We start from the raw sequence: 27,307 nt of genomic DNA on the forward strand, positions 1-27,307 counted from the left end.
TAGGACTTTCTGAAGGGCATTTCCTGCAGTTCCAACTCACCCAACGTTCCCACTGGTATAAGAGGGAACTCTGGATCCCAGAGAGATGAAGCTGTCTCAGGTACCACAGGTGACTTCTTAGAAGAGAGAAAAGCTGGGTTTTGAGAAGTGAAACTTGGACACAACTTGTCATTCCCTGCTTTTAAAACATGACATTCCTGATGTAAGCTTCAATGCTCCAACTCTGCTTCCTGGTCTTTCCCACTTTGACATCAGTCCCTAACTCGGTATCCTCCTGGTTGGTATATTCAGTATCTCAACCCTTTTGTATCTTCCTATGTTCACAATTACTCACACACCATGTATTTAACATCTGGGATGACTCTAGAGGCAAGAACGTTTGCTACAGCACTGATCAGATCCTAAAAGGCTCCATCAGGCAGCAAAAGAGATTATGGCACTGCCAAAACAAACGAGAATCCATCACTTGCACATGGACCAGTTTCCATGGCAAGTATTAGAAATGAACATTGAGAAGCAGAAACTATGTTCTTGCTTGGTTTAAAACGTAAGTGTATTAGAAACGTAGCAGCACTACATTTATGCATCACTTAAGCAAAGAAAACCACTAGAGTAGCTTAAAATGCTACAACAGGCTCTTTAGAACTTCATCCTACGCTTCTGTGGCTTTTCATTACCCTGTTTTAGGAATGAAAGCTTAGTTAACAGCAGTAAGGTGGGAAAAGAGTTAATCTGTAATGGAATCAGGTTCTCATTTAGAGTGATTTCTCATTTAAGGTACAAGCTTGCTTAGCACAGCAGATAGTGAGTTCCATCTGATTCTAGCTCTACAGCAGGATATGTGCACTGCTGGAACCCAGATGAGGAAGAGTCAGAGAGTGGTTTGGATAGAAAGAGATGGGGCAACAAAGGCCAGAAGGCAGGCAGTTTGGGGATGTAGGCTTTCTAGAGAGGTATTTAGTAAAGGCCTAATGCCAGTTGAATGCCAAGAGAACAGAAGTGCTTCATGACTGACTAGGAAATACAATATAATGGAAGGGGATGGGGTGGGGAAGGAGAACTCACTCCTCGGTGGCAGCAGCAGTTTTGGTGCATCCATTGCCGGCAATGGACATCAACACCAGTCAAAAATCCCAGTCTCAGAGCAAGAGGATTAACAGATGTGACCTTGTTGGGTTGCAGTGTTTGGCAGATGTGAGCTGTCCGTGTGCTACAGCAAATGCTACAGCCTGCATCTGGAGTCAGAGTAAAGAGAAAGCTGAATGCTACCCAAACCACATCAGCTCTGTATATATGCCCCATGTTGGTTGGGGTTGTCTTATCCTTGAGTAAAAGCACAGATCACTTCATGCCCACTCAAAAGGCGATGGGATGTCTTGGAGCCGAGGGTTTTCTCTCACAAACACTGCCTTCTTGAAACCAGCTGGGTCACAGGACAATTATTAACATGGATTAAGGAAACCCTAGTGGCCAAAGGCCAACGCTACATTCAAAACCCGCTAATAACATCCAGGCAGAGAAGTAAAAGCGAAACAAAAACCACACACAAACCCCAAACAGAAAACCTCCCAAAGGAAAACTGTTCCATTTGTTTACTTCAATTTGAAGTAGATATTAAAGACATGAATGGACCAGTGGTGGTTTAGTTGTAAATCCCTCAATCCTCTGATGCACTGTCATTCTGGTGGTCACGGCTGTTTGCACGCACGGATTTTGCTGGGAATACTCCAACACGGTGAAACTCGAGCGGCCAGGCAGCTACAGGCTTCTTTGTGTCTGTACAAGCTTCCAGCACGTCAAGATGCCATCCAGCTTACAGATAGCTTCACCTTGATACATCCTCCCTCTAGACACTGTGCATCGAGGAGCATCGGATGAGACAGCTTTCGAGACTGATGGCAAGAGTGTTTGGGCTGCCAAAAACTTCATTACAGTACACTTTACTGTACAAACACTTTAAAGGATGTTTATTAGGAAAGTCTGCAAGTCATAATGGATAGTAGAGTTCTTGTTTATGGTACCTTCTTGGCCTCTAAGGATTCTGTTTGCCTCCAGTATTCAAAAATCAAAACTGCATCTCCATGAAGGTGATTACTAAAATGAGCTATGGTTGTTAACCTACAACTCACAAAATGCAACAGTACAGACATTTAATCTTTCACTGTCTGTTAAGTTGTCATCTAAGTTGTGAACATTTAAATATAATATATATCTCATATGAAAAAGCTAAAGCACAAGTGCTTCTGCACCCACCCCTTCCCACCCCACCCCCCCCACCCCCCCCCCCTTGCTTTGAGCCAAACCCACCCCAGCTCCGGTTTGGGCCCTGACCGATTTGGAATGCTTTCTTAGGCCACCCATTTCCACAAATTTGTATGCACTCAAGGAAATATAAAGTCAAAAATATACAAATCTCTTGTTGTTATAAGGTTTTTGTGAGTGAAATTACCCAGGACCATGGACTTGGAAGGAGAAAGGGGAGGAAGGGGTAAAGAGAGAGGGACTTTACAGCAATTCATCTTCAGAGTTCAAAACTGGTCACTTCACAGAAAGACTGCAGGACTGGTGAAATTCTTGCTTCTAAAAAGTGATACTGTAGTGGCGAGTTTTCTAGGAAAAATAAAAGAGCTTTTAAGAACTGGCCCGCTGGTATGAGCTACCGTGGAATAAATTAGCACAAAAAATGGAAGTCTTATAACTGTTCACTGTTACAGACGTAATCAACAAGGTCAGTCACTCGCAAGAGTTCATCTTCATCTTCCTCCGGCCCTACCGCCTCCTGCCCGCTCCCCGTGCCGTTGGGCGCCAGGCTGGCGCTGGCTGTGCTGTCCTTGGGGGCTTGGGTCTTCTCAGCTGGCTTCCCAATCAAGTTCTCAATGGTTTTCCCTGGGCTCTGTCCGTTGGTGGAAGGCAAATCCACCAGGCTGTAGTCCAAAGGGCTCTCTACTTTCCCTACGTTATCAAAGTCATCTTCGTCGTCGCTCTCTATCCGGTAGCAGTGCTTCTTGCTGTTGTCTTGAGGAGCCTGTGCTGCTGGCAGCTTGTTCGCAGGAGCAGGTTTCTCGGTGTCATCGTTGGTGTTTTCAAGGGTGTCTTCCTCGTCCGTTTCGATCCGGTTGAGCCGTTTGCGGACAGGCCGCCCCTCGTCCTCCTCCTCCTCCTCCCCTTCCTCCTCACTGTAGTCGTCTGTACTTCGCCGGCGCTTCCGGATCAATCGCTTGGACTCCTTTGTGGATTCGTCATCTTCAGAGTTCTTCGATGTGTAGCTCTCTGGAAGAAGCAGCAGACTTAAAGCCATTAGCAAGTGAGTACAGCCAGAACCATCACACTATCTAGTCTTCATCTTTCACATGCATTAAAAAGCCACATCTCGCTCACCACACACATTTCTGTCTCCTTCCCCAACCAACTCAGAACTCTTCCAGGCTTTTTACTGTTTAAATAAACTGCTCAGGAAGCAAAGACAACAATCTGTTGGACTGCAGTGACAGGACAAGGGCTAACGAGTTAAAACTTAAACAGGGGAGGTTTAGATTGGATGTAAGGAAGAAGTTCTTTACTGTGAGGGTGCTGAGGCACTGGAATGGGTTGCCCAAGGAAGTTCTGAATGCTCCATCCCTGGTGGTGTTCAAGGCCAGGTTGGACAGAGCCTTGGGTGCCATGGTTTAGTGTGAGGTGTCCCTGGCCATGGCAGAGGAGTAGAACTGGATGATTTTAAGGTCCTTTCCAACCCAAACCATTCTATGATTCTGTGATATTCTGTTTCCAATCTAAGGCTTTGGAAGTGGGTGTAATTCCCCCTAAAAGTGGTAACTGCAAGCCAGGAATAACAGATCTGCATCCCTGATCTAGTTCCAGGGATGGGGCAGCCACAGCTTCTCTGGGCACCCTGTGCCAGCGCCTCAGCACCCTCACAGGGAAGAGCTTCTGCCTAAGAGCTCATCTCAGTCTCCCCTCTGGCAGGTTCAAGCCATTCCCCTTGGCCTGTCCCTACAGGCCCTTGTCCAAAGCCCCTCTCCAGCTTTCCTGCAGCCCCTTCAGGCACTGGAGCTGCTCTCAGGTCTCCCCTTCAGGAGCCTTCTCTTCTCCAGGCTGCCCCAGCCCAGCTCTCTCAGCCTGGCTCCAGAGCAGAGCTGCTCCAGCCCTCACAGCATCTCCATGGCCTCCTCTGGCCTTGCTCCAACAGCTCCACGTCCCTCTTGTGCTGCTGCCCCAGAGCTGGATCAGGGCTGCAGGGGGGGGGGCTCAGAAGATACTGTACAGTTGCATTACCTGCTTGTTTCCCTTCATCTAAGAGCCAACTCTAACACTGTAAACTCAGGTCAAAAACTACCTACAAATCAGGTGTTCACCCTGTCAAGCACAGCTGATTCGCTGAGGCTGCCTGGCAGCTATTGCACCCTGTATTGCTCCGTGTCTCTAATAGCCAGATCCGAGGTCTCAGAAGCTGGCACCCAGAATGAAGGGCACCCAACATCAGTGCTTGCTTCTGCAATAGCTGATTTTACATCAAAATGCACAGTGGTTACTCATGTGTGACTGACATTACTGAGATGTGCTTCTCCATGCTTCCCAAAGCTCCTTCAAACAGCAGATGGAATGAGTCTTAACCATGAGCACACACACACTCAGGGCACCAGAAGTAACACCCTTTCCCTTACAAAAGAGAATCTTTAAAGGCTCACGGGATGAAGCTTTGTGACCTCTTAACAGAGAAGTGGTGAAACAAGTTTGAGATTCCAAAAGCCAGTTTTGGAATCTCAGCACTCTGTGCCAGACTCAGTAAACTCAGACCTGGAAGGGACACCGATGCCTATGCTGTGATTGTAACGGTGAACCATAAAGTACCAGTGGACTGAAACATTAAGGAACTCTAGAAGGAACAGTCTCCAAAAGCTGTTTTATGTACAGTTTTCTCTTCATGCTCCTGCTGACCTAGACCAGCTGCTGCAAAGAGAGGACTGTTCGTTTTACCTTCACTGTCCGAAGTGGAGAGCCGGCGTTTATGGACTCTCCTTAACTCCTTCCCGTATCGGACACTCTTCTGTGAGCCATCACTTTCAGAATCCTCCTTATAATTGACTTGTCTCTTCTGATTCCGTCGTGATCTTCTCCTCCTGGTTTCCAGGTAATCATCGTCGCTGTAATCTGTGTAATCACCGCTCTCTGTGCAGAAGGAAACAGCAGCCTGTGTTATTCCATTAAAGCAAAACAACTTAGATGAGCTTTAGACCAGCACCAGTAACTCCATGTGCTCTCCCAGCACAGGAGGCTCATTATTCTGACCCATTCCAGGCGCATGCCTCAGTCTCCCTATTCATCACCAGCACAGAATTGCTGATGTTGCCTCATCCCTGGCAGTGTTCAAGGCCAGGCTCGACAAAGGGGCTTGGAGCAAGCTGCTCTAATGGAAGGTGTCCCTGCCCATGGCAGGGGTTGGAACTGGATGAGCTTTAAGGTCCCTTCAACCCAAACCATTGCATGATTCTATGATTTCCAGATCTTCTCACAAAGCCTTTTCCTGCCTCCCTCAAACTCCTCCAGAAGGTGCTTTCCTTCCAGTGTTTTTATTCCTTCATCCCTACTGGAGTCAAAAGATGCCTCCTCTACAGTTCCTGAGAGTTGAAACAACCTTACTGGATTGGAGCTGATGATGCACATTACCCTGGGAAGTCCTTTCTGCTTCTGAAATGTAAATAAATTAGTTATAAAATTGAAAGTAACAACAAGCATCAGTCTCCCTAGAGCATAAGTTTGCTTAAACCAGAAGCTGTACATAGGACACTTACCAGCACCCACAGCTCTTCCTACACCAGTCTACTGCACCTACTGCCTTCAAGCATTAAATAGCCTTGAATCAGCTTTAACTTGAATCAGCTTTTTCACTGTGCCACAACCATTACTGCAGAACACAGGTCTGTAAGTGTCACATACTGCTCCTTAGTGATTGCCAGGAGTCACTGATCAAAGTGGCATCCTCTTTACTTCCTCAAGCATTAGAGGAAGAATCAGAGCAAGCCAACAAGAACCACCTTAAGGAAGAAACTCCATCACTGGAGACTGGAAACAAAGCCACTCACAGGGAACCTTAGTTCCTTAGCTCAAAATAGGCTTAAAGCAGTATCCTGGGGGACCACGAAGGGGGTGAAAGACAGAAACACATTGTTAACTCTTGGATACATATGGAATGACACTGGAATCAGCTGGGTTTACCACAGCTGTCTGTCCACCAGGAAACAGTACTTGCTGCTGTGTGCTATAGATATAGAAGTTACTTTAGACTTCTGCCAATATCTTCACTGGGAACAGGTTATGATTAGATGCACTCAGGGCAGGGAGACAGCAACTCTTTTAAGTGCATGTAGCTAACTTCATCCCTCCGTGCACGAACCCTCCTTTTGGAAACCAATACTCCAACATATTCATCTCTGTTCTAGAGAGGCAGATACACCACTGGGAAGGTAACACACACTGCAATAAGTTAACACTCCAGTGTACTTAGTACCTTATATTCACAGTAAGTCAAAGTAAGTGCTTATGTATCTGGTGCTTTCCAGGACTGGGTCTCGAATGAAGCAGAAACAAGGAGGGCAGTCCTCAGAGGAAGATGCAAGTCAGGAAAAGGTTTAAGTATCTCATAGGTACTATTCTCACACTTCAGACTGCACAAACAGAAAGCAATCTGCTTGAAGGACAAGCAAAATAAAGTGAATAAAGTTCTCCTGCAATGGAAGAGTCTTCAGTTACTAAAGATCAAAAAGGATAATTATGGGAGAGAGATTCAAGGTGTTATCATTGGCTTTCGAGCCAGAACTCGAATGCCATACAAGTGAAGGAATTTTCTTCCATACAAACAGAGGGAAAATGTTTCTTTCAGAAGCTTTTTCAAAGGTGATGGGAAGGTTTTTGTGTAGCTATGAAGCATATTTTGACACCACCATTTCTCTTCCCTGCACTCATGTGCCCAGCTGGAAGGTATGGGGTAGCTGTAACTGTCCACAAAGACACAAGCTTCCATTTTAATACATAACTGCTGAACAAGCAAGCACCCAGAGCCCAGCTTCCTGCAGAATATTCACAGCCCAACAGGTAGCAAACTGCTTTACAGCGAAGATGACATCTGACTTGACCAAAGCAAGCCAACAGGTTCATGTCAGTCATGCCAGCAAACACAGACTTCCACTCTTCCCCTCTTGAGTACTGAATATGGCAAAGATTTCTTCTACTCACCAGATTCTCTGCTTGAATTCTCCTCAGAATCTTCATCTTCATCATCTTCAGAGTATTTTTTCTTGACTGTTTTCCTTCGTAACCTCCTGCTTTGCCTCATGGGCCTGGAGAGGTGTCGCCTGGAGATGCGGGCACAGAACTCGGAATCGCTGTCTTCGTTTGACGGGGGGTCATCTTCACTCTCATCCAGGTTCTCCTCTGATATAACAAACTCGTCCTGAGATCTGGTCAAAGAAAGACCACAGAGAACACAGGTAGATATTGGAAACAGAACTTGGAGTTTACAAGTGATAGATGCAAAATATATCTGTCATTAAAGATCTATCCATGAAATATATCCGTGTATGCAGAATTTCCCATGCAAACATCATGAGGTTCAATAAGACCAAGTGCAGGGTCCTGCCCCTGGGTCAGGGTGAACCCCAGCATAAACACAGGCTGGGGGAGACTGGATGGAGCCTGGAGAAGAGAAGGCTCCTGAAGGGGAGACCTTAGAGCAGCTCCAGTGCCTAAAGGGGCTGCAGGAAAGCTGGAGAGGGGCTTGGGACAAGGGCCTGTAGGGACAGGCCAAGGGGAATGGCTTTAACCTGCCCGAGGGGAGACTGAGCTGAGCTCTGAGGCAGAAGCTCTTCCCTGTGAGGGTGCTGAGGCGCTGGCACAGGGTGCCCAGAGAAGCTGTGGCTGCCCCATCCCTGGCAGTGTTCAAGGCCAGGTTGGACACAGGGGCTTGGAGCAAGCTGCTCTAGTGGAAGGGGTCCTTGCCTGTGGCAGGGGTTGGAACTGGATGAACTTTAAGGCCCCTTCTAACCCAAACCATTCTATGGTTCTGTGGTATTTGAACACAAAGCTGCTGCTCTCATGTAAAACATGCATCTCAGCCTGATCAACTTCTGACATTCCTGTCATTTCCAAAGTGAGCCAATGCTTTTTTAACCACCATTAGGCACTGCAGTTCACAGTCCCCTGCATTTGGCCACCAGCTGAATGTAAATCCCAACATAGATCCAGCAGACATTCAGCAGAGGAGGGAGCTGACAATGCATGAGCACACTTTACCTGATCAATGCACTATTACTTCTACCCTCATTGACTGGAAATGTCCAGCACATTTAACTCAGCACATTCATGTCCTCAGCACGATCATGGGTGGAAAACAAAGCTCCAGACTGCATCTGTGTTGTATACATTATCCACACACTTAGTAAACTGACACGGTGAGAGGTGTACAGCTTTAAATGTTGATGCTAAAAAGCCCAGGCCTCATGCTCCATTAAGTGCCTTCACTGAGGCATAAAGAATGTCCAAGATTAGTATTAATTTTGTTAATGTCAGGCATTTCCCAGACGGAATGATGAGGAATTTCACAGAAAAAGAGTTTCAGTCAGCCAGAGCAATACTCATTTAGTGTTTAAAGCTTCACATGTATTGGTTTCCTATAGTACAAACTGCTTCTCTGGCTGTTTTCAAACTCTTACCTCCTAGAAAGCAGAAAGCAGGAATTGAGTTCAGAACCTGCATGTCAAGGTGTGTATGCTCTAAATGGGGACATTTTCCTCTTCTGATTTTCAATCAGTCCCAAGAATAATCCCATAAATTGGGCATATTTCCAAAAGGAAACAGCCAGCCCCATTTTAGCTACGTCTCTGTTAAGGATTTCTGCTGGAGGGTCACATCATAACAACATTACAAGAGGGACACTGAGGTGCTGAAGCAGGGCCAGAGAAGGGCAACGGAGCTGGTGCAGGGCCTGGAGCCCAAGTGTGATGGGGAAGGGCTGAGGGACCTGGGGGGTTCAGTGTGGAGAAAAGAAGGCTCAGGGGGGACCTGATGGCTGCCTACAAGTGCCTGAGAGGAGGATGGAGCCAGGAGGGGCTGGGCTCTGCTCCCAAGGAACAAGGGATGGGACAAGAGGAAACGGCCTCAAGCTGCACCAGGGCAGGTTTAGATGGAGCTGAGGAACAATTCCTGCCCCAGAGGGTGCTCAGGCATTGGAACAGGCTGCCCAGGGCAGGGCTGCAGTCACCGGCCCTGGAAGTGTTCACACCCCATGGAGACGAGGCCTCAGTGCCATGGGGCAGTGGTGGCCTTGGCAGTGCTGGGGAATGGTTGGACTTGGTCATCTTAAAGTCTTTCCCAACCTAAATAATTCCATGATTCTATCAGAGAACTGGGCCCATCTGCTCCTTCACTAAGATAACCACGTCCAGAACACCACAGCACAGCCTCAAACACACCAGTAACATTTCCAGAACATGTTTTGCTTAAAATACAGATGGGATGATCTCAGTGCATGGATCTGGGTGCTGCTTTTCCAGCACAGTGACATTCCCTTAGGTCAGGAACACTTCTGCTGGCACTGTGCAGTGCCACTCCAGCACCGGGCTCCTAATCATTGTTTCAGAGGCACTTCAGAGACACAGGAGGCTGTAGCAGTTGTGGTAGGGGTTAAATCAGACCTACCCATCACTGATCTTGAATTCCTCTTCACTCTCCTCCTCATCCAGGTTGCTGTCGCTGTCCAGGTCATTCAGTCGCCGTCGTTTCTTGCGCCGTGCCACAGCAGCCCTTTGTGGTCGCTTGTTTTCTTTCCTTTCCTCCTCTAGGATTGTGGAAATGTCTTTTCCACGGTGACCTGTGATATTGGACATGTCTTTGCCTCTGCCAATACCTGAATTCAGTGAGAGAAAGGGGGGAAAAGAGCAAGTTTAGGTTTTGTTTAACTTTATAGGTATCTTCCTCCCATGCCTCCAGTTTCAGCTATTCTCTTTAAAGCAGGGTATTTATCATGCAGCGCTCTGTCTCGACCACCCTGTGGTCACTTGGACATACTGAGGTCCACATAGAGGGTGTCAGCATTCTGACACTCAACCCAACCCACACTATTACCAATTGCCAGTGCCTTTTGAGTAGGGCAGATGTCAGAAAACACACCTTCATCATAATGCTCAATATCCCTCTTGGGAGATGAAGTGTTTAAGTTGTGGTTTGGCCACAGACTGGGGTTCTGCAGGGCTGGTTTTACTGTTGAGACTTAGTTGTGTCTACTGTATGGATCTTGTGTCACACACCCTCAGACACCTGATTTACTGACTGCCCATGTGCATCCACCAAGCTTCTGAAAACTGGTGTCTTGGTGGAGATGCCACAAGCCAAGGAACTGAGGGATAAGGCTTTCATGGGAGCTTTCTCCAGCAAGCTGAGGTGATGCAGAAGCACAAATCCACCTGCACTGCCAGATACTAGTGAAGATCTCCCTTTTGGTCCTCTATGTCACCTTAATAGGCCTCCAAGAACATAATTCCACTCTATTCATGTTCAACTGAGAAGTGCTTATAGAGCTTATCAATATTTAAGATGACTTTGGAGACCCAGGTTTCAGGGGGCCCAACTGCAGACCCCAGTTTTGACAGGGGACAAATGCCAACAGCACAAGCTGCCACCCCAGTCTCTAATCGAAACCCTAGCAAATGAATTATAAGGGTTTTCTTGTCATGCTTATCCATTGCATTCATATATTGAATGTACAAGCTCAATTTAACTAGCAAGACCAAATACATTTTGGCAGCCTGAGATGGCCATTCCCAAGGCAAATGATTTCATTTGATTCCAAAAGTACAGCAGTATAATCTGTAAATCATGGAGTTTAAGGGAGAGGATGCTATTTGTGGCTGCTCATAATAAAATAAATCTCAACCATTATCACCACTGCAATGAAAACCGAACAGCATCAGTAACATACCTCCTCCGTCAGCCTCCTTGATATCATCTTCAATGGCTTCATCAATTGCCTCATCAAATTCATCAAACCTAAAAGGAACAGCTTTCATTTACCACTCTGAAGTGAATCCTGATTAAATTATACTATGAAAACATACTTATGTAAAACTGCTCTAAGAAATCACAGTGCACAATGGGCTGGATATAAAATAACAAAGGTAATGAGCTGGTTGATGATCAAATAGCCACTTCTTAAAGGTGTGGGGTCTATTTCTACTTGCTAACAGCTTATTTACCATTGCCTGGCTGTCTTACTACTATGTATGTGAACAGAAAACCACCCTCCCTTTGCATGACACCCCACTGAATTTAACAATATATAACTGCAGTGCTCTATAAGATGCTCTCAGTGGCATTTTTCACACAAAGCATCAGTCATTTATTCCACACCTTTCATCAGAAGACACACAAACACCAATCTGCAAGAGAGACTTTTAAGCACCATTAAAGTCAAAGGAAAATGATTCATGCTGTCTGAATCTTCCTTGAAACCTTATTTCAGAGAGCTCTGAGCTCCTCTTTAAGCTCATGGGCATTTTACTTTATGGATCTGTACCCTCCCAAGCTGAACAGATAAAACATATTGTACACAGTACCACTGAATCACAGAATCCCAGACTGGTTTGGGTTGAAGGGACCTTAAAGCTCATCCAGTTCCAACCCGTGCCACAGGCAGGGACCCCTTCCACTAGAGCAGCTTGCTCCAAGCCCCTGTGTCCAACCTGGCCTTGAACACTGCCAGGGATGGGGCAGCCACAGCTTCTCTGGGCACCCTGTGCCAGCGCCTCAGCACCCTCACAGGGAAGAGCTTCTGCCTTACATCTAACCTGAACTCCCCCTGTTTCAGTTTAAACTTTGTAATTATATACAAATAAGCTGTAATGTTACAGAACTAAAGAGAAGAACCAAAAGCCAAATCTGCTCTAGTGGAAGGTGCCACTGACCATAGCAGGGGGTTGAAACTGGATGAGCTCTGAGGTCCCGTCAACCCAAACCATTCCATGATTGTATTCAATATTTGTGTTTGTCAAGCAGCAACGTCTATAAAACCACCTGAATCTCTGCACAATGAGTTACTCATTTAAAGGGAACAGCACTTGGAGGGAAAATGATTCAATGCTTTCATACAGATGATTTCAGTTTGTTTCTCCAGTCAAATCCCACCAAAAAGGACCATTCCCTGTATCACCACATAGATGTCTTGACATCTAGCATGCAAAAGTTGACATTTTATGGACTACAGCAGGCAGTGTGTGCTTGCAGCCCAGAAAGCAACCGTATCCTGGGCTGCATCAAAAGGAGCGTGACCAGCAGGTCGAAGGAGGTGATCCTGCCCCTCTGCTCTGCTCTTGTGAGACCTCACCTGCAGCATTGTGTGCAGTTCTGGTGTCCTCAACATAAAAAGGACATGGAACTGTTGGAACAAGTCCAGAGGAGGCCACAAGGATGATCAGGGGCTGGAGCAGCTCCTGTATGGAGACAGGCTGAGAAAGTTGGGGCTGTTCAGCCTGGAGAAGAGAAGCTGCGTGGAGACCTCAGAGCAGCTTCCAGTGTCTGAAGGGGGCTGCAAGGATGCTGGGGAGGGACTCTTCATTAGGGACTGTAGTGACAGGACAAGGGGTGATGGGTTCAAAATGAAACAGGAGAAGTTTAGATTGGATATAAGGAAGAAGTTCTTTACTGTGAGGGTGCTGAGGCACTGGAATGGGTTGCCCAGAGAAGTTGTGAATGCTCCATCCCTGGCAGTGTTCAAGGCCAGGTTGGTCAAAGCCTTGGGTGCCATGGTTTAGTGTGAGGTGTCCCTGCCCATGGCAGGGGGATTGGAACTGGATGATCTTAAGGTCCTTTCCAACTCTGTTCTATGATTCTGTGTTATTTAGATGCAAGATTTTCTCCTCATATTTAAAACCCTAATGTTTTAAATACAAACACTGACAACTGGACAAGACTTTCATTAAAGATTCAGTTTCTCAGTCACAAAAGAAAGATTACAGTGATATTTCTCCTCCAGCAGAACAGCAGAAGAACAACTCCAGTATTACTCTGTATTCCAATAACAAGCATAAACCACGTCCTCATTTAAAAGTAATGTGATGGATTTCTGGTCTCTTTATATATTCCCTAAGAATAATGGCATGTGGTGTGCAAGGCAGGTTTACACCCCAAGGCAGTAAGTGGAACTATGCCATCAATAACATTAGTTCCACATCACTCCAACCCCCATTTCCCCTCCACACCACTAAAAACCCAACCTCTTTAAAATGTAAGAAATCACTTGATGCTTTCAGATCACTGCTACCAAACACCCTGAGCTCCAACACGAGCTGACAACAGCTTGCCCATGAGGTGCAATGGACCATTGCTTCTGCTGCTGCCGTCTTCATGCAGCAGATCTTTGCTAACTGCTCAGAGGACTCGACAGCTCACTCGAGGGATACAAAGGGATTACATGTCTCGAGAGAACACAGTGCCACACGATACACATCTGTCTGTCAGCAGAGTAAGGCATTTCCCTGCTGAAGGAAAGCATACACGATTGTCAGTGACACCAGTGGGACTTCACTGTGGACATGTAAATGTGAAGTGAATCACTGACAGGTGTAGTGTTTTCAGCAGCTCTAAGTTAGGTGTAGGATGGAGTCTGTAAGAAATACTCTATCATTCTGTATCAGAAAAACATCGTATGAAACATGACTTGGATTTGGGAAACCCAATCCCCGGAGTGCAGCACAGGCTGGGATCTGCCCCGCTGGGGCAGCTCTATGGGAGAGGACCTGGGGGACACAAGCTCCATAGGAGTGAACAGTGAGCAGATGCAGCAAAGGCAACAGAATGCTGGGAAACATCAACAAGGACATCACCAGCAGAGATAAAGATGTCCTTGTCTCACTGTGCTCAGTGCTTGTCAGTTTTCCACCCCTGGAATACTGTGTTCAGTTTTGGTCCTGCTGCACAAAACCGGTGTGGATGGGCTGGAGAGGGGCCAGAGAAGGGCCACAAAGATGATCCAAGGGCTGGGCAGCAGTGAGGAAAGGCTGAGGAAGCTGGGACTGTTCAGCTGGAGAAGAGAAGGCTCAGGGAGACCTGATCCATGTGCCAGGAGTTAAAGGATGGCTACAAAGAAGATGGAGACTCCCTTTTGACAAGGAGTCCCATGGAGAAGACAAGGGGTGATGGGCACGACTTATTGCTGGGGAGATTCCCACTGGACACAAGAGGGAAATTTTCCACACTGAGGACAACCAGCTGCTGGAATCATGTCCCCAGGGAAGTGGTGACTCCCCAGTGCTGGGCACTGTTAAGACTGGGCTGGACAGGGTGCTGGGACACCTAGTCTAGGTCATGCTTTGCCTCGAATGGTTGGAGCAGATGATCCCTGAAGTCCCTTCCAATCTGGGACCTGTTCCAATATCCTGGAACTTTCATTTACTAATTGCATTTTTACTATCACAGTTCCTCTGAACAGGTACAGACAATTTTTAGATGAACTGTCTCATCACTGCACGTTCTGTTTCATGCCACTTTCATGCTGGACAGAGCCTTGGGTGACACGGTCTAGTGTGTGGTTTCCCTGCCCATGGCAGGGGGATGAAACTGGATGATCTTAAGGTTCTTTCCAACCCAAACCAGTCTATGCTTCTATGTCAAAAAGCCCTAAGGGGGGGTTGGAAAGAGGAATTTAAGGTTTTTAGACACAAGCATAAGTTTCCCTTTCAACCAAAAGGAGAGATTTGATTCACCTGCTTTAACTTACTGCAGGAACTGCAGCAACACCCAAACCTTCTCCAGTATTCCTGAGCAAAGCACCACATGCATTTCTTTTCCTACCTCATGCCTTTGCTACAGCACCTCAGATGCTTTTGCAACCACTAACCTTAACCAGCATTGAGAGGAAAGAACAAAACCCTCTTTAGTTGGGCCTCTCCTTTAAATGTACCAGTGTGCAGGTGAAGCAGCGCTTATAAAGAAACCAAGTTTGACTTCTCTTTGCTCTACAAGGTGCTGACCTGTAGCTTATGCACTTGCGGGTTCGGGTGGATCTCCTTTCAAGCAGCTTTGATTTGGGCTTTTTGGAATCTTTCTTCTTCTCTTCGTGACCTTCGGGTATTTCTGGCTCCTGTTCACATAAGACACAAGGGTCAAAAAGCTTCATCTCCCCCCTCCCTCCACACCCACTGTGCCTGAGCTCATGATAGGGATAATTCCTATGATCCATCGGGGGAGAAAGTTAGCTTTATTACAGCCAATTGGAGTGGAAAGTCTATGTTTAAACCAAAACGCAGTCTCAGTTTGAGCTCTCATGCAAAGAACAGTTTCTACCACTTCAGACAAAGGCCTCTGGCAAAGACTTCAAGTGAATCACTTTAAAATGTGTCTAAGAAGTGAGAAGAAGCTGTTTTCCACGTGAATAAACCCAGATTTCCTCCTCTGTAAATGGAAACCCTATAAAAGCATGTTAATAAACCCCTAAATGTTTATAACCACGAGTTCAATCCACATTTGAGGGAGGCAAACGTTACGCTTCTAATACACACGGCATATTCCCTTGGAATCACAAGCCAGGAACATTTGTTCCCATCCATTCCATGACAATTAGACCTGGATAATTACACAGCAAACACCAGGGTTAAATAAATGCAATCCCACCTTTATAACCTATAGACCTGCAATGGGCAGGGAGGTGATTCTGTATCCTCCACTGACAGAGGACTCTGCAGGGCACCACTTGGCTCTAACACACACCACGAAGCTCCCTTGGTTTCCCAGCTAAATTCAATCTAAACCAAAGGGACTACAGTTAGTTCTGACCTCCATAGAGATGGATTTTTCTTCCCAAGATGCTACATCACCTCGTAATGCACCACTGAGGAACGGCTGCCCTGAGAAACTTGGGATATAAACCAATACTCTGACACAGACACAGTAACTTACCTGAGGTGGGATGATGTTCTCAATACTGATCCCCACGTAGACCAACCGCTCTTTCCTTTAGGAGAGGAAAAGGGAAAATGAACTTACAGACTGTAGATGTATCGAATTAGCACTGTTTGAAGCTCGTGCCATCTCTAGGCAGAAGCATCCCAAGAGGATGTTCCAACTGAAATCAGTTATTTTAGTTGGAATTATGTGCTAAATCTCCTATGATTACATTTTCCTGCCTGCATAATGTGGGAGATTCCACAGAGTTCTGACAAACAGTACTTGAAGATTGCAGCCAACACAGAAGTGATCGAAGTGAGGTGTAAAAGGCAATTAAACAACTGAAAGACAGTAATGTTGTGATCAAGATTATGTGGTCAGATCCATAACCACGACCAACTAGACTCTGAGGGTGCTGAGGCACTGGCACAGGGTGCCCAGAGAAGCTGTGGCCGCCCCATCCCTGGCAGTGTTCAAGGCCAGGTTGGACACAGGGCCTTGGAGCAAGCTGCTCTAGTGGAAGGGGTCCCTGCCCACGGCAGGGGTTGGGACTGGATGAGCATTAAGGTCCCTTCCAACCCAAACCAGGCTGGGATTCTATAACTTTGGAGGCACTGAAAGATAAAACGGGAACTCAAAATCACACTGATCTGGAAAAATGACAGGATGCAATTCCAAATGGACACGTGCCAGGTTTTAGACCTGGGCAGGAACAATCAATTCCAGAAACACCAGGGAACAAACTTGTCCTGGGAGTGGGGGGGGTGGAACTGCATGATCTTTAAGGTCCCTTCCAACCCAAACCCTTACATGAGTCTATGAAATAAGGGCCTATGTAGCAATTCTTTGCCAGAGGAGAAGAGTCTGAACAAAGATCAAGTCAAGCTGCTTTGGAAACAGCTATGATGACAGATGGGACTACAGCAACTGCAGAATCTTGTCAACTTGGCAAAGTTTAACAGAATCTAAAGCAAAAAGACTCAACCCCCACATTAATCTGGATCTTTGTAGCAAAGTTTGGACTTTGGATGGGGCTTGGAGCAAGCTGCTCCAGTGGAAGGGGTCCCTGCCCGTGGCAGGGGGTTGGAACTGGATGAGCTGTAAGGTCCCTTCAACCCACAGCAGCCTGGGGTTCTATGACTCCATGACTTAACTTTGCTTACAGCAGGAGCTGTACACTGGGCTGACAATATAACTGACACATGCAGCTGAACCAGTTACCTACAGGTATGAGAAAGCCAAATTCGTGTTCTGGCACCTTAGAGAAACTTAAATACAAATGTATTTGCTTGTTTTTCCCAATTATTGGGCCTATTCCCAGCACTGCACCACCACCACCGAGTGGGAAGTCAAACCTGGCCTTACCACTTCCCAGCTGTTTCACACAGCTCATTCAGGTATCACCACCCCTCTGCAGAGCACTCGCTGTGAACACAACCACACAGCAGTACCTGCGCTCTGCACGCTCCTTCTTCTTTAAGACCACGTCCAGATCTTGTAATTGTTCTTCCAACTTCTCACAGAGTAATTTCTGAGGGATTTAAACACAATATGAGTTTCGTTCATACCAACTGTTTTCATGTTCAGATGGCTCAGTCACTACTTCTATATTCATCCAGAAGAAGGGTGAGTTCTTTGCTACACTGGAGGCACCTCTTCGATGAGGACAACAAAGACCATCTCCCTAAAGCACTTATGCTCCACCATGAGCTGCTACAGCCATGCATCCTCCCAGTAACTGGCATTTACTGTCAGAAGCAACGTGCCTAAAGCAAGAGGTTTGGAATCAACACTTCTAAATCAGCACCTCATTTTTGTTGGTATTTACAGCTTTGGCACAGAGGATTTCATAGCCATACATAACATGCACACACAGTGGTACCTGTTTGGCCCTTATCTTAATCTTTGGAGAACACAAGAGACTGTGGACAGCACAATAAAAAGTGGAAATACACTTCAGGGTCCTTTTGTTACCAAATATCTTACTACACCACTTTATATATGGGTCCTTGAGTATGAAAGTGACTCTTCATGGACAAACTGTCTTTTGTTCCATGTTAATGCCCTCATCGTACCCTTTCCAAGGATGATCTTCATGCTTTTACAAACCTGTCATTTCTCCTCTTAAAAATCACTAAAAACCAACAGAGCAGTGAGATGCTCTAACTACCAGCTGCCATCCCAAACTGGGTAAAGAAAACACTATTATACAGTTAAGATTATCATTACTTAAACTTCTCCTAAATACAACTAAAAATCACTGCTCGGTGGCACCACATCGTGTCACGTCCAGTGTGGCTTTTTACAGGGCTTTTGGCAAGGGATCTTCCTAAAAGCAAGGAAAGGGGTTTGGGAATCAGGCAGATTACTCTGAACATGTGCATCAATGGTTCTCCATCAATTTACCAAGAACAGGAACACACACTCCCTGCCTTACCCCTGCAAGTCTGGCTGGCTTAGATGTCCTTTAAATGAAACCAGACCCATGCACCTATTATCTTTTGGCAGAAGCAATTTCTAACCTTCAAGAACATGTTCATGCTTGTCTGTTACTTGACAAGGACAATTCAGGCTTTGCCAGCAGAGGCAAACTATGCTGTGAGACTCATTAGAAACAGCAGCTTTCTTTACCCAGCTCCTGAGCATATGTCTCTGAAGAAGGACCAGCACTGAGAAACAGCTGCTCGCTTTGGCCACTGAGCCAAAGATGGGAGAAGACCAGCATGGTTGGAAATTCCCATCAGCACCACAGTCACCACTAGCAGAAAATGAAAGGGAAGGGAAAACCACCTCACAGAAGTCAGGTTTAATAATGGGCAAGATGGAAGCTGTGGCTGCCCCATCCCTGCCAGTGTTCAAGGCCAGGTTGGACACAGGGGCTTGGAGCAAGCTGCTTTAGTGGAAAGTGTCCCCACCCGTGGCAGGGGTTGGAACTGGATGAGCTTTAAGGTCCCCTCCAACCCAAACCAGTCTGTGATTCTCTAACATCACCATCCCCACCACTCATCACCACCTATGTTTTAACAGAAGTCAGATAAAAGCTGAAGAGCAGAAGAGTGAAGCTGAACAGGAACCATACATGCTGGCAGGGTGGGCAGAACCACTCTCCATCAGGGATGATCATCAAGGGAGGGCGAAGGCAGGCTGTGTGGTACCCACTGTCACAGGAGTCACACAACAAAATCTGTGGAAACAAAACGAGCCATGAGCATCTTTTGGCATCCACATGTAACGAGCTCCAGAACCACTTCTGCAGCCGACACAGAAGCACTTCATAAATAGCTTGGACTGCACCAAAACCTCCCAGAATCCTGTATCACCTCTCACTGGAGGCTTCCAGGGCCGGGAGTGGGTTTTATGGGGCAGTTTATGTATCACAGTTTTCCATTTTAACACCAGATTTCCTCTGCTTATGTGTTCTCAGGCACTTAGTACTACTGGACTATGTAGATTGTAGCATGGCATGGAATGTGGTAATACTTTCAAGATCCCAGATGAAGTGGAAAACTCCATCTGGACACGAAGCGGTATGAACTGTTTTCCCTGTGCACTCATATCCACACAAAGCAACCCTGGTTATTCCTCAAGTCAGGATGATTTTATGTCCTCAACAGTAGAGACAAAGTAGGGGCATAAAGAACCAGGCAACTACGGAAGTTCATATTTACCTGGGTATAACTGGAGACATCCCTTTCCATTAAAGCTGGTAAAAGCTGTGTGAGTATATACTATTTATGTCTAACTCCTAAAGGTGAAACCTTGTCTCAGCTATGCTAGGATATCTGTCACACCCCTCAGAGTAGGCTTGTTTTGTGGATTTATAGCAGGACATTAGGATTTCCCAGGTGAACAGAGGAATTTGTGATGATGGCTACCACTGATGAATGAGAAACGTGTACCAGGAAGAGTGAAAGCTCAAGGTGCTCTTCCTGTATGGGGTTTTGCTGTACCCAGTAGCCAGGGTGATGTGCAGCTCTATCCAATGAGGATGACTATGGAGCTGTGACCATGTCAGAAGACACTGGAAAGGACACACTTTTACACTGCTGGGCTTTTTGATGTTGTCTCCCCTGCTTTCACTTGAGAGGCACAAGCTCAAAGCCTCACCCAGGCTAATTCTCAATGGACTAAATTGTGTTACATGTCACAAAAGACAACAATTGAGAGGTGATAAACAGAATAAATCACTTCCCTTCTTATTAAAGGCAAACTCATTTACTACCAGGAGTTTACCACCTAAAACCTAGAAAGGATTCTCTCAAGAGCCACGCCAGAGAACGATGCCCCTTTGACACCACCAAATCCAATCCACCACATCCACACAACACCCGACAGCAGCTCGCCCCAGAAGCCTACCAGCTCAGGGTGATTGGGAAGGCCACACTTCTTGCACGGCTCATCGTCATCAGCAGGGGCAGCTTCTTCTTCCTCCTCCTCTTCCTCTTCCTCCTCCTCCTCCGAGTTTTTTTCACTCTCTGAGGCCTCGCTTTCATCGTTGCTTGAGTATTTCCACCGGCCGCGTGTCCTCGTACCCGTCCACCGAACTTTGCTTCTCTACGAGACACAGCAAAGGGAAGCACGAAGGAAGCTCTCACAGATCACATACAATACTTGTGTCTACACCGAACAGATTCATTTCCATCACAACAGCTGAATTTAGCACAGAGCACTGCACAAAGTGTCTTGTCAAAGAGCCTTCAAATGCAACCCGGTAATGCACGGAGAGAAATTCCTATCTCCCTGCAGGAAGAAACTCTCAAGGAGCATCTTCCATAAGAAAACAGGCTGAGAAAGTTGGGGCTGGAGAAGAGAAGCTGTGTGGAGACCTCAGAGCAGCTTCCAGGGTCTGAAGGGGGCTGCAAGGATGTTGGAGAGGGACTCTTCACTAGGGACTGGAGTGATAGGACAAGGGGTGATGGGTTCAAACTGAAACAGGGGAAGTTCAGGTTGGAGATAAGGAAGAAATTCTTTACATTAAGGGTGCTGAGGCGCTGGCACAGGGTGCCCAGAGAAGAAGCTGTGGCTGCCCCATCCCTGGCAGTGTTCAAGGCCAGGTTGGACACAGGGGCTTGGAGCAAGCTGCTCTAGTGGAAGGTGTCCCTGCCCGTGGCAGGGGTGGGAGCTGGAGGAGCTTTAAGGTCCCTTCCAACCCAAACCACCCTATGATTCTATGATGCTATGGCTGACTCCACTAACTGGAGTGCAAAGCTACTTTCCTTCTAAAGCTCACAAAAGGAACATAATCCTCAATACTCCTACGTAAGTGCATATCCTTACAGGTAAGCCTCGGGGTGTTCTTTACTGCCGGGTAACAAAACAAGGTATTACCTTGTTAACCTTGGAATTTGATTCCTTCTCTTGTTTCTTTGCATCTTCTTTCCGTTCCGGTTTTTGTGCTGCTGCAGGTTTCTCCTCCTCCTCCTCCTGTCGCTTTTTGTCCGTTTTCTGATCCCGAGTCTCCACAACCTTTGGAGTGGGCTTGGATATCCTTGGAGATCTCCTCAACGTGCGGCCAATGCTGACCTCTTCTGGCGGCGTTTCTGCCTTCCTCTTCCGACTGGAGATCCTGATGGTTAATTTAATCCCTTCTTTCTGCCTTTCAGAAGTGATTTCTTTGTTATCTGTCGCGCAGCTTTCTTCTTCAGACACTAGCTTATATTTAAACTTGCTTTTAGGAACTGGAGCATCCTTTTTACTCTCCGAGGAGTCTTCTAGACTCGAAGCATGGGCATCATCTGATCTATGTGGCTCTGGCTTGGCAGCTTCTGGCTCCTCCTCTTGTTTTTCAGGGCTGGATCTTTCCTCTTTGCTCTGCTCAGGTTGAGGCGTTTTACTTTCAGAGCCCTCCTTTTCCAAACCAGAGCTCTCTAAAGCAGCAGGAGAAGCAGGCGCAGGGGGTGTGGCAGCAGCTTTTGGAGAGGCAGCTCTCTCCTCAGACTCACCTTTCCCTTTCAAAGGCTCTTCATCAGTCAGTGCTGGGTTGGGCAGCTCTGCAGCAGCAGATGCAGGTGGGGACTTCTCTACCTTCTCTAAGCATTCTTTGGGTGGCGAGAGTCTCTCCTGCTTGATGTTTGTGGCTGGTTTCTCTTCACTTGGTTTGGCACAGGCTTCAGGGTTCAAAGGCTCTTCCACTACCACGTCAGTGGCTGTGCTGTCAGGGGGCTCCTTCTCCGCAGGACTCGATTCCTCCTTTAAAGGCACTTTCTGATTAGAAGCCTCGGAGCCCGCAGCCCCGATCTCCTTCGGCACAGCCACTGCGTTCTTCTCCACCTCACCCGCTTTGATGATTCTACTAACAGAGTTCAGGGACTCTGACCCCTTTTCCCCACTCTTCCCATTTTTCTCCTTCAAGGAGCTGCTCTCTTCCTTTGCACCAGCAGAGTGCTCCGGCTTGTTATTCTGTATGACGCTTGGGGTTAGCTTTTCGCAGCTCACCTCTCCATTCACCAGCACTTTCCCATCAGGACATAAAGCAGTGATTGTAGGGACTCTCTTAAAAGCTTCTTCTTCAGGTTTCCCTTCTTCCTTCAAGACATCCTTTGTTGGAGTCACACACTTACACAGAGGCCCCTTGATTGGACTGTCATAGTCATCCGTCAGCTTGATCTCTCGCTTCTTAAGCGGTATTTTGGCCTGCTGGTCATTTTTCAGCTTCTCACTGTCTTCCACTGACTTCTCCACTATTTCTTGGGGAGTTTTGACATTAACACAAAATTCTAACCTCTCAGGCTCGTGCACTGCCATTTTATCCGTGCAGCTTTTGACTTCTTTTAAGTCTTTTGACTCTATTTTGTTCTCCTTCACCTCGGCTTTAACGGGCTTGACGTTTTCTTTGAAGGAGTCACTTTCCTCTTTGACAGTTTGCTTTTCTTCAGCGTATTCTGAAGCCTTCTCTAATTTTACTATTACTGGCAACTTGATGATTTCTTTTTCTTCCACTTTCTCCATTTTCAGGGTGTTTTCATCTTCTTTGAGCGCAGGAAGAGGGAGTGTTTCTGATTCCATCACCTGTTCCTCTACCTCTTCTTTCTCTTCTTTGATTTTCACTTGATTTTCTGTTGACAGAAAAACAACTATGAATCACCCACAGGACCTACAGGGTCACAAAGAGCACCCATCAAAACCAAGGCAGATATAAAACATCCAACAACAGACACCCCCCCCCCCAAATGAATCTTCTCTCATTGAATACCCAGGGGTCTGCCCAGTCTAACACTGTCATTAAATGAACGGGATGTGAATTTTTAGCTATAGAATCACAGTTCAGCTTAATTATACACCAAAATAAACTGAAATTGCAGAAGCTAGCAGCAGAATTCTGCATTTAACCTTCTTTAAACAGCCATCCCAGTCCTTTCAACACTCGCACAATGGTTTCAGAGGGTACATAAAAGGGACACGTGGAGCATCAGCTTGAAGTCCTGCTTGAGTTCCTGAATTCATTCACAAACTAGAACGTGGTGGAGGAATCCATGGTCTTCAAGTGAAATTCCACATGGAAATCAGCCCCGAGCCGTTCAGAGAAAAGAGAAGACATTCAACTGTCCGAGGTGAGCTCTTAGGCAGAAGCTCTTCCCTGTGAGGGTGCTGAGGCGCTGGCACAGGGTGCCCAGAGAAGCTGTGGCTGCCCCATCCCTGGCAGTGTTCAAGGCCAGGTTGGACACAGGGGCTTGGAGCAAGCTGCTCCAGTGGAAGGGGTCCCTGCCCGTGGCATTGGGCTGGAACTGGATGAGCTTTAGGTCCTTTCCTACCCAAACCAGTCTGGATTCTATGTGTAGGGAGGAAGAATAGAACTGGTAACATTTTCAAACACAAAGCATGCATTTATGTAAGTCTCAGCAGCCAGCACAGCAGTGGAAGATGAAACCCGGAGCGGAAACATTCGGAAGGCTCAAAGCTGGTCTTTTCCCTTTCAGAGGAGTGCTTCCCGTTCTGATCCCTTGTAGCACAAAAACTGCCTCTTTAAAGCCATTTGTCCGTAATGGTGAGAATTGAGGTCATTTTTCTGTGTCCAACTTCTTCCACCCTCTTTTCATGTACCTCTTCTTCAACTCTGTTCAACCATTTCTTCCCTTCACCTCAGGCTTTCTCCCAGACTTCATCAAGGAGCACCAGAATCCCAAATCTCCTCTACACCAAAACTCAACAGCTGTAGTTGTCCGTAGTTAAACAGCCACAGGCTATAGTTTAACTCCCCAAACTGTTCATAAAGTGTTTCAGACACACAAACTGACTTAGCTGGTGCACAAGGCCTCTCAGCACCACTTGAGTCGATTCCTCAGGCTGGTAAAGTAGATGCAAGCATTGGGTCAGTTGATCTTCCTGCTTTAACACTATGGAGTCTTGGGTAACATGGTTTAGTGCAAGGTGTCCCTGTCCATGGCAGAGAGTTGGAACTGGATGACCTTAAGGTCCTTTCCAACCCAAACCATTCTGATTCTATGATGTAGGAAGTGGAAAGATCAAACGGGTATCAGGACTTCCAGTAGGTTTCCACTGTACCACGGAAGAGCTTTGTGTGAGGTGTTTGGACTACTAGGAAGAAACACTAAAGCTTCTCAACTGAGAGGCTCTGAGCAGTGCTTTGTGACTGTGCATGTATCCATCACTTCATCATTCATTCCATACACGGGACCAGTGCCCAGGAGTGATTCTGCATCAACATGATGTGAGACACAGGCAAGATCAGTACTTGGAATTCATTCTGCAGTGTTGGTAACCACACAGGTTGTGTTGTCACTTAAATGCAGAGTAACACACTGGAAAAGCCTTAGACTGGAAAAGAAACCTGCTGGAGCGCATCCCAATTCCCTGCCATTTCTACATTAGTCTTTTAATGCTTCCACAACCACTTCAGTGTTACCTAGATGTTTTATTTCTTCTGCTCTACACTGTTTGTTAGAAAGAATGAGAAAAAAAAAGCAAGCCTTTCCCTTTGATACCCAGAACCAAGGCAGGCTTTGGCTAATTTCATATACCAAATTAACTTAGGTTTAGAAGGAACACATCCTAACACACTGAAACCCTTAATTCTTCTCTCTGATTGTGAAAACATCTTGCATTTTGGTAACACCAGGTTGTAACTGGGGCGGAGTTACTTTGGATAAGCAGCTTTTAGCTTTCCATAACCTGAGAACAGAGCACATCTTGCAAAATAAAGTACTTCAGGTTGACAAATACTTGCTAAAAGCAACACACACAGCAACAAATTAGGCCCATTAATATGTATGTGCAATGACATTATAATAAAGAAGGAATAAAGGTTCTTTGCTAATAACAGCAATGCAGGGGAGAAAGCCAAGGACCACTTCACTTCTAAAACATTTGAGTATTTTAAATCATTACAATTAAACTCATGTTGAGTTCTGGAGTCCTCAACATAAGAAGGACATGGAGCTGTTGGAGCAAGTCCAGAGGAGGCCATGAGGATGATCAGGGGCTGGAGCAGCTCCTGTATGAAGACAGGCTGAGAAAGTTGGGGCTGTTCAGCCTGGAGAAGAGAAGCTGCGTGGAGACCTCAGAGCAGCTTCCAGTGTCTGAAGGGGGCTGCAAGGATGCTGGGGAGGGACTCTTCATCAGGGACTGTAGTGATAGGACAAGGGGTAACGGGTTCAAACTGAAACAGGGGAAGTTTAGATTGGATATAAGAAGTTCTTTCCTGTGAGGGTGGTGAGGCACTGGAATGGGTTGCCCAGGGAAGCTGTGGATGCCCCATCCCTGGCAGTGTTCAAGGCCAGGTTGGACACAGGGGCTTGGAGAAAGTTGCTCTAGTGGAAGGTGTCCCTGCCCATGGCAGGGGTTGGAACTGGATGATCTTAAGGTCCTTTCCAACCCAAAGCGTTCTGTGATTCTATGATTCTTGAAAAATCATGTTGATTGTGAAACACTGGAGGATATAACCTGTATTTTCTTGATTCAAACTCAAAAGGAAAAGGAAGCAGTGCACCCAATGATGTCTTGATTTCAAACATGGCATTGCACAAAGGTATTTTTCTTTTTAAGTTTTAATGTTGCTAGAACATGTAAAGTTTGGCAATAATTCAATGCCCCCCCAAAAACATACAATGATGAGCACGTACAGCAAAAATAAAAAACTCCTCATAAATAAACGCCTGAGCCTAAATATGCATGAAATACCCTGCAGAAATATTTATCATTTCAAAGTACTCAATACTGAAGGGCAACGGAGCTGAAGGGCCTGGAGCACACGTGTGATGGGGAAGGGCTGAGGCACCTGGGGGGTTCAGTCTGGAGAAGAGAAGGCTCAGGGGGGACCTGATGGCTGCCTACAAGTGCCTGAGAGGAGGATGGAGCCAGGAGGGGCTGGGCTCTGCTCCCAAGGAACAAGGGATGGGACAAGAGGAAACGGCCTCAAGCTGCACCAGGGCAGGTTTAGATGGAGCTGAGGAACAATTCCTGCCCCAGAGGGTGCTCAGGCATTGGAACAGGCTGCCCAGGGCAGGGCTGCAGTCACCGTCCCTGCAAGGGTTCACACCCCATGGAGACGAGGCCTCAGTGCCATGGGGCAGTGGTGGCCTTGGCAGTGCTGGGGAACGGTTGGACTGGGTGAGCTTAAAGGGCTTTTCCAACCTGGTTGATTCTGTGATTTACTGGATTTACTTTGAACAGAAACAGGTTCTGTGGGTTGATTTTCTTTAACAAGTCCTGCTCTAACACAGTAACTTTTCAGGAAGTTGAGAACTCTTTACATTGCCATAGCACAACACTGAAAACTTGAGAAAAGAAGGCAGAAAACCTTGTGTAGATGCTTCTGCACCCTTTTTGGTGTCTTCATCTTCTATGCTGGGGCTTTCACGGGATGAATTCTCCTGCTGAGCATTGCTGGGTTTCAACAGGGCAGGATCAATCTGTGCCTTCAGCAGCTCCAGGGTCTCAGCGAGCTCATTGCGGTTCCTAGATGACAGAATTAAACCCCATATTATCTGATAAGCCACTTGCTCAGCCCAAAGGGATTCATATCAAATAAACAAACACCATCTGCTTAAATGAGCCCTGCCCTGAAAACCAAATACACAACCACAGCAAAACGCCTGTCCCACCAGTGGCTGATCCTTCATAGTCAGAAGCCTCCCAGTTTATCCATACCAAAATGAAATACCTCCTTTGGGGGAAGGACCTTTTCCATCTCATCTAAAGCCCTCTCAAGTCTGGATGTGAGCTGCTACTATTCTTTTCTGTATTATCCTCTTACCCATCCTCACTGACTGCTTTCCAGTTGCTTTTGCCCTCTCAGTGGAGAGGAAGTTGCAGTTTTCTGCTCCAACAGGAACAACCACATCATTCAAGTGACATTTCCAAAAGCAGGGGACTACAGTGGTGGCTGCTGTGAGAAGCTGCCAGGAGCTTCGCCTGTATCCTG

The 27,307-nt window shown here is 46.6% G+C and overlaps 1 protein-coding gene across 3 annotated transcripts in view; it reads right to left on the reverse strand.

The window, feature by feature from the left end:
• Positions 1 to 2,392: 2,392 nt before the first annotated feature.
• The window catches only part of RSF1 (remodeling and spacing factor 1), a 55,868-nt gene continuing 30,953 nt past the window's right edge, over positions 2,393 to 27,307 (reverse strand). For 2 of the 3 annotated variants that reach the window (XM_062639072.1, XM_062639073.1), the window contains 12 exons: positions 26,684 to 26,841; positions 21,256 to 22,982; positions 20,284 to 20,481; positions 19,007 to 19,111; positions 17,379 to 17,458; positions 15,940 to 15,994; positions 15,015 to 15,124; positions 10,970 to 11,037; positions 9,691 to 9,898; positions 7,231 to 7,454; positions 4,975 to 5,166; positions 2,393 to 3,270 (listed from right to left, as the gene is read on the reverse strand). In XM_062639072.1, coding sequence (XP_062495056.1) covers positions 2,693 to 3,270; positions 4,975 to 5,166; positions 7,231 to 7,454; positions 9,691 to 9,898; positions 10,970 to 11,037; positions 15,015 to 15,124; positions 15,940 to 15,994; positions 17,379 to 17,458; positions 19,007 to 19,111; positions 20,284 to 20,481; positions 21,256 to 22,982; positions 26,684 to 26,841 — 3,703 coding nt within the window. In that variant the 3' untranslated portion in view covers positions 2,393 to 2,692. Of the gene's footprint in view, positions 3,271 to 4,974; positions 5,167 to 7,230; positions 7,455 to 9,690; positions 9,899 to 10,969; positions 11,038 to 15,014; positions 15,125 to 15,939; positions 15,995 to 17,378; positions 17,459 to 19,006; positions 19,112 to 20,283; positions 20,482 to 21,255; positions 22,983 to 26,683; positions 26,842 to 27,139; positions 27,304 to 27,307 lie in introns of those variants that run through there. The other variant, XM_062639074.1, reaches the window with a different exon arrangement.

The sequence above is a fragment of the Pezoporus occidentalis genome, unplaced genomic scaffold (assembly GCF_034315485.1).
Source record: "Pezoporus occidentalis ecotype Australia unplaced genomic scaffold, CSIRO_AGI_Poc_V1 ctg6, whole genome shotgun sequence".
Taxonomy (NCBI): Eukaryota; Metazoa; Chordata; class Aves; order Psittaciformes; family Psittacidae; genus Pezoporus; species Pezoporus occidentalis.